Source organism: Schistocerca americana, chromosome 2 (assembly GCF_021461395.2).
Source record: "Schistocerca americana isolate TAMUIC-IGC-003095 chromosome 2, iqSchAmer2.1, whole genome shotgun sequence".
Lineage (NCBI taxonomy): Eukaryota > Metazoa > Arthropoda > Insecta > Orthoptera > Acrididae > Schistocerca > Schistocerca americana.
The window spans coordinates 870366529-870379750 of record NC_060120.1 but is presented as its reverse complement, the minus strand read 5'-3'; the positions used below and the strand labels follow the sequence as shown (position 1 = coordinate 870379750).

Genomic DNA, 13222 nt, shown 5'->3' with positions numbered 1-13222 from the left:
CTGACCGCACTAATTAAACTATGAAAGAGATTTGAAGGAAAACGGATGATATACTGTAACTTAAAAATATATCAATTACTTCTCTTCGGTATATGGAGAAATAAATTAATTGTTCTTGTAACCTGACGCAACAAAATGTCGACAATACAGTTTGTATATTAAGAAAGGGTTGACTCAGTTTCATTATACTGCACAACGTTAACTGTCTATTCTTGAAAAACATCAGCTGACTGTGTAGGTTGCCCCATTTCATACTGTCGCTATTCTTCGCGATTTCTCTCGCATCGGCACCAATTTCCCTCGTACTCCCTTCCATGGTATGCGAGTTGAGTGACGCCTCAGAGGTTCTTTGGCATCCAGTAACGGGAAACATTTTTAAATACGTTGATTAATAAAAGAATTTTCCCCTCTTGTTTCCCTATTTCTTTCTTTCAGGAACGGATTCATTTTCCATATACCCTCTTTCGTTTCAAATTATTACTTTGGGTAATAAAAAGGGTGAGTGTTATTGGCCCGTGTTAGCTATTACTGAGCTGTTTTCAGCCTGATCTTTCAGTCTCTTCACTACAGAATAGAAACTAGCCAAAGCTACAGGCGTGTGATGTTCTATTATGAATGTTTTTCCTTTTAGTGACCGTAATGTATATTTTTTGTCGTCTGCATTTAAGCCAAAAGATGAAATATTATTCAAGATGCGTAAGTTGCACTATACACCTTGCAAACAGCACTTTATTGTGGAGACAGTAAAGTATTCATTCACTAAACTGTGCGCCTGTCAATCCTTGTCATTTGTGGAAACGACCGTAGCACATTTCCTTATAATACACTTCTCATTTGGACTGGCTCTATATGTACAGTTATCCAGTTACAGATAAAATTCTCGAAAACCGTTAGGGACGCGCTGCAGCTGCAGTTAATGCTGTAACCGGGTACAATACTACTCGAATTTAGCCAGCTAATTGAAACTTTTTTGAGGACAGCGACTTTGTGGCTGTAGCTTCATCAACATTTCAGAAGCGTCTTTAGAGGTTGATGCAGGTACATGAATGGCGCTGGAAATAATACCACGTTTCATTAAAATAAGTGGCATCTAACGAATAAGGTGTACATAAGAAGACATAAAATCCGTTAAAGAAGGATATAATGAGTGACTTCCAGCTAAGGCACTCTTGTTGAATGGCTTGGTCACTTGGTTTTGGGAAATATCTCAGAAAGATTAAAAGAGGAATGTAACTCAATGTATGAATTGTATTGAGAGCATACATCTAGACTGTACTTTAATGAGTCTGCTGAGGAAATAATATTATTTATTGTGTTGAATATAGTTGGCCTATTTTTTAAATTTAATTTCGTTATTTTAATTTTCATCGTGGTTCAATTTAAGAAACTAAAAGTTTAAATCCAATGCATTCCAAAATTTTGGACTTATACTTATTAAAGAAAATATTTTTTAGTTCAAATTAATTAATGTATGCACATTCTCTGTCACAATAAAAGATTCCTATGGACATAATGTTTCTTAATTTACCAGTAAAAAGTATTCTTTAGTCGTTTAGTTAGGAACATATTCCACTAACTATCTGAAAGATTATTTTATCGAAATGATATGGGAAAAGTGAGTTGTCAGAATATGTGGAGATATTTAGTGTTAGAAGTAGTGAACACTTAATTTTGTAATGCTGGTCATGCAACTACATTTAAAAACTAGAAGTTTTCACAGCTTTCAAATAGAAATTCGTATATGTAATAGGAGGAGCTGTCCAGGAGAAATGATTTTAGGCTAGATTTAAAACTTCATTAGTTACCTATGACACATTTTATGTCATTGGACAAATGATAAAAAATCTTCGTTACTCCATGTTTAATTCCTTTCTGACAGCTCCAATAAAGTGTAATAAAGGTCATTTTTCCTCTACTATTCTAGATCTGGATATCACTAATTTTCTCCAACTGGAATAACGTCAGTCTGACCTTTGGTTTCTCGAAATGTAATTTTTTGGTTTCTCAAAATTTCAATCCGATGAAGGTATCCTTAGAGGTGTCGAAACAGATGTTAATGTACCAAACCATTATCTGGAACCGATTGGATGTGTGATTTCTATTTTGTAAATTAAAGTAAATACTTACTTTGGTTTGCTGTATTAGTCTGTTTATGTATAATAAACCTAATATCATGTTTACATAGTTAAAAATCTTCAGGAAAACAGAGATTTTAAAAAGTTACAAAAGAAATGCCGTAAGTTACTAACCTACCGCAACTCTGAAAACAATGCTTCCTCTACAAGCGTATCTTTAGTTTCTACAGTACTATTATCTTAATTTTTTGGTGCTTGGCAAAAAATGATAATTGCTTTCGTAATGTTCTGCAGCACTGTATTTATTTGGTCATGAACCCACTTTCGACTTCTCAGACTATAATCAGGTTGCAACACCCTGTTTCATATACAGTCTAAATGTATGTGACTCATACATACATTAATTATGTAGAAGTTACAAAAGTTACATTCTTATGACCTACAAACACAGTTAGGTTTACTAAAAATGAAAACTAAAACTATTTTTATGTATATACCGTTGCTTTTCTACATCTACATCTACATCTACATCCATACTCCGAAAGCCACCTGACGGTGTGTGGTGGTGGGTACCTGGAGTACCTCTATCGGTTCTCCCTTCTATTCCAGTATCGTATTGTTCGTGGAAAGAAAGATTGTCGGTATGCCACTGAGTGGGCTCTGATCTCTCTGATTTTATCTTCATGGTCCCTTTCACGAGATATACGTAGGAGGGAGCAATATACTGCTTGACTCCTCGGTGAAGATATGTTCTCGAAACTTCAACAAAAGCTCTTACCGAGCTCCTGGGCGTCTCTCTTGCAGAGTCTTCCACTGGAGTTTATCTATCATCTCCGCAACGCTTTCGCGATTACTAAATGATCCTGTAACGAAGCGCGCTGCTCTGCGTTGGATCTTCTATCAGCCCTATCTGGTACGGATCCCACACCAGTGAGCGGTATTCAAGCAGTAGGCGAACAAGTGTACTGTAACCTACTTCCTTTGTTTTCGGACTGCATTTCCTTAGCATTCTTCCAATGAATCTCAGTCTGGCATTTGCTTTACCGACTTTTAATTTTATATATTCATTCCATTTTAAATCACTCCTAATGCCTACTCCCAGATAATTTATTGAATTAACTGCTTCCAGTTGCTGACCTGCTATGTTATAGCTAAATGATAAGGGATCTGTCTTTCTGTGTATTCGCAGTACATTAGACTTGTCTACATTGAGATTCAATTGCCATTCCCTGCACCATGCGTCAATTCGATGCAGATCCTCCTGCATTTCAGTACAATTATCCACTGTTACCACCTCTCGATACACTACAGCATCATCCGCAAAAAGCCTCGGTGACTTCCTATTTTATCCATATATATATATATATATATATATATATATATATATATATATATATATATATAGTGAATAGCAACGGTCCTACGACTCCCCTGCGGCTCACCTGAAATCACTCTTACTTCGGAAGACTTCTCTCCATTGAGAATGAGATGCTACGTTCTGTTATCTAGGAACTCTTCAATCCAATCAAACAATTGGTCTGATAGTCCATATGCTCTTACTTTGTTCATTAAACGACTGTAGAGAACTGTATCAAACGCCTTGCGAAAGTCAGGAATCACGGCATCTACCTGGGAACCCGTGTCTATGGGCCTCTGAGTCTCGTGGGCAAATAGCGCGATCTGGGTTTCACACAATTGTCTTTTTCGAAACCCATGCTGATTCCCACAGAGTAGATTTCTAGTCTCCAGAAAAGTCATTATACTCGAACACAATACATCTTCCAAAATTCTACAACTGATCGACGTTGGAGATATAGGTCTATAGTTCTGCACATCTGTTCGACGTCCCTTCTTGAAAACGGGGATGACTGTGCCCTTTTCCAATATTTTGGAACGCTGCTCTCTTCTAGAGACCTACGGTACACCGCTGTAAGTTGGGGGACAAGTTCCTTCGTGTACTCTGTGTAAAATGGAACTGGTATCCCATCAGGTTTAGCGGCCTTTCCTCTTTTGGTCGATTTTAATTGTTTTTCTATCTCTCTGCCATCTATTTGGATATCTACCATTTTGTCATCTGTGCGAAAATCTAGAGAAGGAACTACAGTGCAGTCTTCCTCTGTGAAACAGCTTTGGAAAAAGACATTTAGTATTTCGGCCTTTAGTCTGTCATTCTCTATTTTAGTACCATTTTGGTCACAGAGTGTCTGGACATTTTGCTTTGATCCACCTACCACTTTGACAGAAGACCTAAATTTCTTTGGATTTTCTGCCAAGCCAGTACATAGAACTTTACTTCCGAATTCGTTGAACTCCTCTCGCATAGCCCTCCTCACACTACATTTCGCTTCGTGTAATTTTTGTTTGTCTGCAAGGCTTTGGCTATGTTTATGTTTGCTGTGCAGTTCCCTTTGCTTGTGTAGCAGTTTTCTAATTCGGTTGTTGTACCACGGTGGTTCTTTTCCATCTCTTCCGATCTGGCTTGGCACATACTCGTCTAATGCATATTGTAGATGGTTTTGAACTTTGTCCACTGATCCTCAACACTATCTGTACTTGAGATAAAACTTTTTTGTTGAGTCGTCAAGTACTCTGAAATCTGTTTTTTGTCACTTTTGATAAACAGAAAAATCTTCCTCCCTTATTAACAACAGATATAACATAAAACTGGATTTACAGTTGTAATGTAATATTTATTTAACCAAAACTTGATTTCACAAAAGGGAGAAAGGAAGTGATTTTAGTCATTTAACATTAAGCTGGCATTCTGTGTCATATTTTTACTGGTTTAAGATGTTTCCATATGGTCATCTCCCTGATTGTCTTGAAAATATTTAACACATGATATTCTACGTCATATTAGTGGTTAGCTTCTAAAAGATTTTCCGAAAACGTTGAATCTGTCTTTCTTAATCTCTAGCTTCGGTTATATTCACATAACCTAATGGCCATATTTCTGCCTGAGTGATCTACATTACTTTTCCACAGACTTTGCATGTATTTTTTCTTGGGATGTACACGATTAGCCATTAAAATTGCAACACCACGAAGATGACGTGGCTGTAACAGATCGTGCAGCCACGTCTCGATCCCTGAGTCAACACATGCGGACGTTTGCAAGACAACAACCATCTGCACTAACAGTTCGACGACGTTTGCAACAGTATGGATTACCAGCTCGGAGACCATGGCTGCGGTTACCCTTGACGCTGCATCACAAACAGGAGCGCCTGCGCTGGTGTACTCAACGACGAACCTGGGTGCACGAATGGACAACGTCATTTTTTCGAATGACTCCAGGTTCTGTTTACAGCATCATGATGGTCGCATCCGTGTTTGGCGACATCGCGGTGAACGCACATCGGAAGCGTGTATTCGTCATCGCCATAATGGCGTGTCACCCGGCGTGATGGTATGGGGTGCCACTGGTTACACGTCTCGGTCACCTCTTGTTCGCATTGACAGCACTTTGAACAGTGGACGTTACATTTCAGATGTGTTACGACCCATGGCTCTACCCTTCATTCGATCCCTGCGAAACCCTACATTTCAGCAGGATAATGCACGACCGCATGTTGCAGGTCCTGTACGGGCCTTTCTGGATACAGAAAATGTTCGACTGCTGCCCTGGTCAGCACATTCTCCAGATCTCTCACCAACTGAAAACGTCTGGTCAATCGTGGCCGAGCAACTGGCTCGTCACAATACGCCAGTCACTACTCTTGGTGAACTGTGGTATCGTATTGAAGCTGCATGGGTAGCTGTACCGGTACTCGCCATCCAAACTCTGTTTGACTCAATGTCCACGCGTATCAAGGCCTTTATTACGGCCAGAGGTGGTTGTTCTGGATACTGATTTCTCAGGATCTATGCACCCAAATTGCGTGAAAATGTAATCACATGTCAGTTCTAGTATAATATATTTGTCCAATGAATACCCGTTTATCATCTGCATTTCGACTTGGTGTAGCAATTTTAATGGCCAGTAGTATATTTATGTAGAGCACAATAGATTAACTGTTTGAAGTTAAATAAGCGGTCTTGCACGTTTATCCAACTTCCATATTGCGAACGTTAATTACCAGTTGTTTACAGTGGCATTCTTTTCGCTAGTTTACAGTTCCGTTAATTGCATTCCTCAGCTGTCCAGTCTATTACTTAACATGAACAAAAATGTCAGTGAATAACACAAGCTGTCAGTATAATTCAGTTTCCCAATAAACTCAGATTAATGTAACACAAACGTATGAAAGGAGATACCCCAGACAAACAGATCGTGTTTGCGATAGCAATATTGTGAATTAGAGGTAATGAATTAGAGTGCCGTGGGATACAGTCATATTCACGGTGGCTCCCACATCGATCCTAATCGATTAGGCCTCAGTCAGAAGAATGTATACCTCGCGTGAAAGCATTTAGACACCTTTCGCTGCATATGCTACCAACGACGGAGCAATGCCAAGCAATACTCGAGAGTTTTAACGTTCAGCTGTTCTTATAACGCAACACACGGTGAGTTTCTCTCACTAGGAGAACATTAATCTGCCAAAGACATTTCGACCCTTGATGATCTTCGCATAATGACCAAGAACAGCTTACTTACTGTGGTTGAACCAATGTCTTTACTCTTAAGGATTGGTGGACTAATGCCTGTGAAATATGGAAACCGCTGCAAACAACCATCGCCCGGACTCTATAATCGTGCACAGGCGGCTGCAAATCCATGGCTGCTCATTGTGGTGGTTACCGCTTTTCTAGAAATCTACAGTGTGGTGCCTATTTATCATCGCTTCTCTAAGGTCGTAGTTCTCATTGACATATCCGTGAGACTGGTACAGTATTCCAGAGTAGCGTCGGTTTTCGCTGGAAGTACGCTGTATATGCTAAAAGATCTGAGTCTCTTCCTGAGGGCATTGGAATACTTTGATAACTGTTTGCGGCCGAAAGGGGACAAGGGAAGGAAACTTCTCGGAGTGGCGATCAGTTGTTTGTTTGTCGTGCTGGTGTTGTCCGAATACGTTGGACTCGTCAGTTACGTATGCCCCCAAACAGAGTGGTTGCGCGTGTCGCTATTGGCTTTTTACGCCATTTTTGCACTTTTGGACTGCCTTTCTGTGTTCTACGTCATGGTGCTGGTCATGGAGGTGTGGGTGAGGCTCCGAGCGCTCAACAGGTGCATCACCGCCGTGGTCGCCCGATGCGGAGACCCACGCCTGTCGCAGCTCCTGTTGGATCGTCCCCGGTCTGACAGCCGCCAGACGGAGCTGCGTCGCATCCGGCTCGCGCACTTGGCCCTCCACCGCGCCGCGGAGCTGCTGCAGCGACACGTGGGCACCACCATGGCGATGACGGTGGCCAACACCTTCTGCGGCGCCACCTACAGCGCGTACGGGGTCCTGGAACTGTGGACTCTTCCGGAGAGGGCTCTGGTCTCTGCTGTGAACACTTCGATACCGATGGCTATTCTGTGGACCTTCCTGAACGCGGTGAGGCTGTCCTCGGTGGCACTGCCTAGTTCGGCGGCTGCCAGCCAGGCGCAGAACAGGCGCATGCTCGTCATGAGGGCAGCGGCCGTGGGAGTTCCCTGGCCCATGAGGTCGGAGCTGGCGGTTCTCCAGAGCCAGGTCGCCGACACGACGCGGTTCAGTTTCACTGGCGCCGGCTTCATCAGGGTCGACCGCAGCCTGCTCGTCACTGTCCTCGGTACCATCATCACATACCTGGTAATCTTGGGACAGATCTCTCTGTAGTGACAGGTACGTAACTCTAAAAAGCCGTTCAAAAGCTAATATCGCACAAAATATTTTTTTTAAATTCAAGACTACCAGTTTCAACAGTCTTTGCTCTCATCCTCAGGCCTGAAACATAAAAACATGCTCTTTTTACGTGGAACCTCGTGCACAAGATGCCAGGCGAATAAAACTAAGTACATTATAAACGTTTGATACCGCTAAAATATTTAAAAACACAATTCACCTTGTCCAAAAGGCATTGTCCATACATACATTGCTCACTGATGCTTGTTACATGACAAACACGGTACACAATAGCACACCTATTTACATATGGTGGAGACATGCTCTACTTACACACTGTAGTGTTTACCTACTGAACCTCCAGTTGAGAACCGTGTATCTCTCGCTTTCTCCAAGGCTGTGGTTTGAAGTTTAAAGTCCTGTAGACGACGTTCCAACTCAGTTAGACAAGGACGAGGAAGGTATTCTGCCCGGACCTCGGCGGAGTAAACATCCTAACACTGCCGGCCGGGATAGCGGAGCGGTTCTAGGCGCTACAGTCTGGAACCGTGCGACCGCTACGGTCGCAGGTTCGAATCCTGCCTCGGGCATGGACGTATGTGATTTCCTTAGGTTAGTTAGGTTCATGTAGTTCTAAGTTCTAGGGGACTGATGGCCTCAGAAGCATTGTGCTCAGAGGCATTTTGAACCATCCTAACACTAACCTCTTTTCATTCGGGAGATATTTTTATAGTATGAGTCTACGGTCACAAAACACATAAACGATGTCCTTTTACCATTTTATAGGTGGACTTCAAGTATTAATGATTATCTGACTAATCCTGAACATGCTGCACAGGTTATGAACGATAACTGTTTACATCGTACCACAGAGATGTAGTGGAATTCGAGACAAACAATTTGATATAAGATATTTTTGGTCTATCGAGAGGGGAAACAGCCTCAAATGTGACCTATATAAGCCACCTAACTTACAGATCATGCGCGCTATGCGTGATTTTCGATATCATCTCGCTCTCTTATGCCACTGGCTTAGTTGAATAATTCGTTAACATTATTATTTTAAACGTTCCTGTGAGGGTAATGAAAGAAGGAAAAATACTTTCAAAAACATTATCCAAATATTAATTATGTTTGCAATTCGATCTAAACTGAACCCTCACAAGCATAGTAGTTTCGTAGTGAGGAGGCATCTGCCAAACGTATGCTGATAAAATTAACAGTATTTTGGGGAAAATATATGCAAACAACAATTTTACATTTCGTTAAGTGCAAGAACAAGGGGTTTTTAATATAGGCAAGGACTTTTTCAATTAAAATCTCTCTCGCGGTGCGTATGTGATGCAGATTAGGAGGCTTTTGTAGGTCAATTTGAGGCTGTTGCCCGTCCTGATAGACGACAAATGTCCCATATACATTTTGCCGTCAAGACCTCACCCATACCGCTGTGGTATATAGTTAAAAGTTATTGTTTACACCCTGTGCGAGGATGTTAATATCAGGATCATTCAATAAATAATGCAACGTACTTCTTTGTGAAAGCAGGTTGGTTCTATTCAGGATTCCAATACACATTATTGTTCCTCACTCTTTTGGCTATAAAACCCTACTTTTCCGATACAATCACCGTTCAACGCGATGGTCTTACGCCATCTTACTGGGAAGGTCTTGTTGCGCGCATGGTGCCACTCTAATACTCAACGTCTGAGCCGAAGTCTGAAACGTCCCCTCAGAAAATTAATAATGACAGTGCTGGAAAAACTCTTACGTTATTTGATTTTCAAACAGCTGAGCAAAAGTAAACGTACTGAGACTGTTTTACCTTTACTTATTCTGATCATGTCTAAACTGACACACAATATGTTAGCGCAAAGCAGTCTGACTTTCAATAATCCCTACAAAAGAATGGCCCTGACTAACAATAACCTATACCTTTCATGAATCACTTACCTCACAAAAATCTTCATTACTCGAACTACTGCAATACACCGAGCGCCAATACAGCAAGCTAATAAAAGATTCTAACTACTGAAGGCACTAACTACTGATAGGCATAGTTAGAAAATGACAGATTTTGATAGAGAGCAAGCAATGTATTTACCTTAATAATGTTCAAAAGTCATCATACAAATTCATAATATCCAGTTTTACAAATTTCCTTTTTCTGACGGACATACGTCCAGATCGTCCGCTCTAGTAACCTCTCACAACTCTGACATCTCTCTCCCCACATCCACCACTGCTGGAGGCTCACCTCTAACAGTCCAACACTACTGGCTGTTTACATCCAACTGCCCAACACTGCACGAGTAACTTCCAACAACGAGTCCAACCAGCCACAGACAGCACACAGCGCAGTCAGCGATATTAATACAGAGCACTACGTGGCTTAACCAACATAAAAACCTAAAGAACCTACTTACAAGTCTTGCAGCATCAATAACCACACCATCATGACCGTCCTGTGGAGTGCATCCTTCATTCGGACAAACAGATGGTAGTCGGAAGGTGCGAGAGCCGGGCTGCAGGGTGGCTGAGAAAGAACAGCCCAGTGAAGTTTTATGAGCTCCTCTCGGGTGTACGGACTTGTGTGAGGCCTTGCGTTTTCATGGAGTAGGGGAAGTTTGTTTATATTTTTGCAGCGACGAACAAGCTGTAGTAATTTCTTCAGTTTTCTGAGGATACTGCAGTACACTTCAGAGTTAATCGTTGCACCATGAGGGAGGACATCAAGCAGAATAGCCCCTTCAGAGTTCGAGAAGACCGTCGCCATGACGTTACCGGCTGATGGAGCGGTTCTGATTCTTTTCTTCGGAGGAGAGGTGACGTGGCTCCACTCGATGGATTGCCGTTTTGTTCCCGATTCGAAATGATGAACCCATATTTCATTGTCTGTACCGATGTTCAACAAAAAATTGTCACGATCAGCCTCGTAATGCTCAAGCAATTCCACACACAAAAAAAAAAATGGTTCAAATGGCTCTGAGCACTATGGGACTCAACATCTGAGGTCATCAGTCCCCTAGAACTTAGAACTACTTAAACCTAACTAACCTAAGGACATCACACACATCCCTGTCCGAGGCAGGATTCGAACCTGCGACCGTCGCAGTCAAGCGGTTCCGGACTGAAGTGCCTAGAACCGCACGGCCACCACGACCGGCGTTCCGCACACAGTGTCTTTCGTTGCTCTTTTAGTCTTTTGTTAAGTGGCGAGGAATTCAGCAGGGCCGGCCGAAGTGGCCGTGCTGTTAAAGGCGCTGCAGTCTGGAACCGCAAGACCGCTACGGTCGCAGGTTCGAATCCTGCCTCGGGCATGGATGTTTGTGATGTCCTTAGGTTAGTTAGGTTTAACTAGTTCTAAGTTCTAGGGGACTAATGACCTCAGCAGTTGAGTCCCATAGTGCTCAGAGCCATTTGAACCATTTGAATTCAGCAGGCAGACCGTTTCGTGCACTGAAACTGGTGGAGGTGTGGGCCTCAGCGCTAGTAACAGAGACGTCCAATTGAGCATCGAGGTGTTTAATTGTGACCCGTCGATCATCTCGAATCAGAGTGTCCTCTCTTTCCAGCATTGCAGGAGTCACACATGTGTGCGGTCGACCAGCACGCAGGACATCGGACAGGTTGGCGTAACGCCTCGTCCAACGACTCGCCGTGCTCTTGCTCACTGACAGGTATACTTAGACATTCTGCAGGCATTTATGACTATCTGCGGTGCTGTGGTTTTCCACTAAAAGAAACTCATTGAGAGCTCTCTGCATGGAACGCACCTCGTGGCACAGACATCATTTTGAAGACTACGTTTAGCTTCGATACCTATCGGAACTTCATGAAACTGTAAGGACTGAAGAGAATATTTCACGATGTCTCGCAACAAATTCCGCATTTTTTCAACCCTAAATCGCCGAGAAAAATAGTGTTTCATTACTTAACGAACGTCCCTCGTAGAATACCTGAACGGAAATTTGAACGCTTTTCCCCTCCAAAAGGATAGCCAGAAAACGTTATTACACTTTAGTGCCTCGTCGATGCCATAGCAATTAGTGGCAAGGCCTATTATTAGATAAAGGGGAGAATGGGCTACGAAATTTGCCACGAACTCTGTGGAGGTGAGATCACTGCATTCGTGTGAAGTGATTTCTGGAAACTACCATGAAACTGAATCAAGATAACGGGATACAGATATTTACACCATTCTTTCCAAATATCGGTTCATTGTTGTAACCACTTTGCCTTCTAGAACTATCGAACCTACTCAATACGAACCCAGTAGTTATGACTCATTATGTTATCACGGCGATAGTCCGAAGAGAGAGCTATGGATACATTTTATTAATATTAAATTAGTCTAAAAGTACTTTATTACTTAACAGACTAGAACTCTACAAACTACACATAACGACTGTTAAAAGAGCAAATGTATATGCCTTTCCGCGCTCTTCAAAGCACGATTTTTTTGGTGAAGATAAAAGGTCAGAGGAAATATGTTTTGCGGCAAAACAGTCACTGGAATTTTGCAAGTGTTTGCTGAATCGCCGGTACGTAATACACTATCAACAGCACTTCTGAACATACACGCCGATTTCTTCGTTCCCAATATGGAGATAATTTACAAGATTTGTGTTGCTGAAAATCTGGAGAACATGCTCATCACAGTACCAAAACCTTTTTAAATTTTACTTGCTTCGCAGGAGCTAAACTGTTTTCTTTTTTCCTTCTATATCATCTACACCGTTTTCTATAAAAAAGTTCTGCTTGCCATTTTAAGGATTGGAAGCAAAGTAATACGTGTTGCGCAGCATTCAAGGTCAAGTCTGTTGAAATACTATGAGGCAACTTCCTTCTGAATTTAATAAAGTTCAGTGAAACAACTTATACGACCTAAGTACGTTTCCAAGAATGATACTGGCTGAATTTACAGCAATTACGCTACGTTATTTATTTTGAACGAAAAATATTTAGTTAGAACGTTTCTTCGCTGGAAACGACAGTTTCCTGAATTGCGACGACATCGACAACGTTGTCGAGAAAAAAAAAATTGACAGGTAGTCATTCTTTGCCCTGCTAATGCTTTCGATATTCAGTTGAAGGAGTCTGATAGTTGGTCCAATGTTTCTTGTTAATGGACTCTATAAAGAACTGTTTCTGCTGTTTAGTTGATATGTCGTTGCCAGGAGATCGTATGCATAGTCTGTCTGCCTGCAGTCACTGTTGCTCAATAAGCACCATCCAGGAGGCACGTGTAGGTTTTTTTTTTTAAGGTTAAATCCACGGATATTCAGTTGTAAAGCCAGAATTAAGTTTCTTGTGTGTAAATATGTACATATGTATATATAATTTAATTTTATAATATGTCTGTATTAGCCATACGCTAAATATTAATAGAAATAA

At 41.6% G+C, this 13222-nt stretch overlaps 1 protein-coding gene across 1 annotated transcript; it reads left to right on the top strand.

The window, feature by feature from the left end:
* Positions 1–7198: 7198 nt before the first annotated feature.
* Positions 7199–7822, top strand: LOC124594499. Its single transcript, XM_047132873.1, has one exon. It carries the CDS (start codon positions 7199–7201, stop codon positions 7820–7822), a length of 624 nt encoding a protein of 207 aa, XP_046988829.1.
* The last annotated feature ends 5400 nt before the right edge of the window (positions 7823–13222 follow it).

What these genes read in the sequence shown, in the direction of transcription:
- LOC124594499 (XM_047132873.1), top strand. Translation starts at nt 7,199, where the DNA reads ATGGTGCTGGTCATGGAGGTGTGGGTGAGGCTCCGAGCGCTCAACAGG.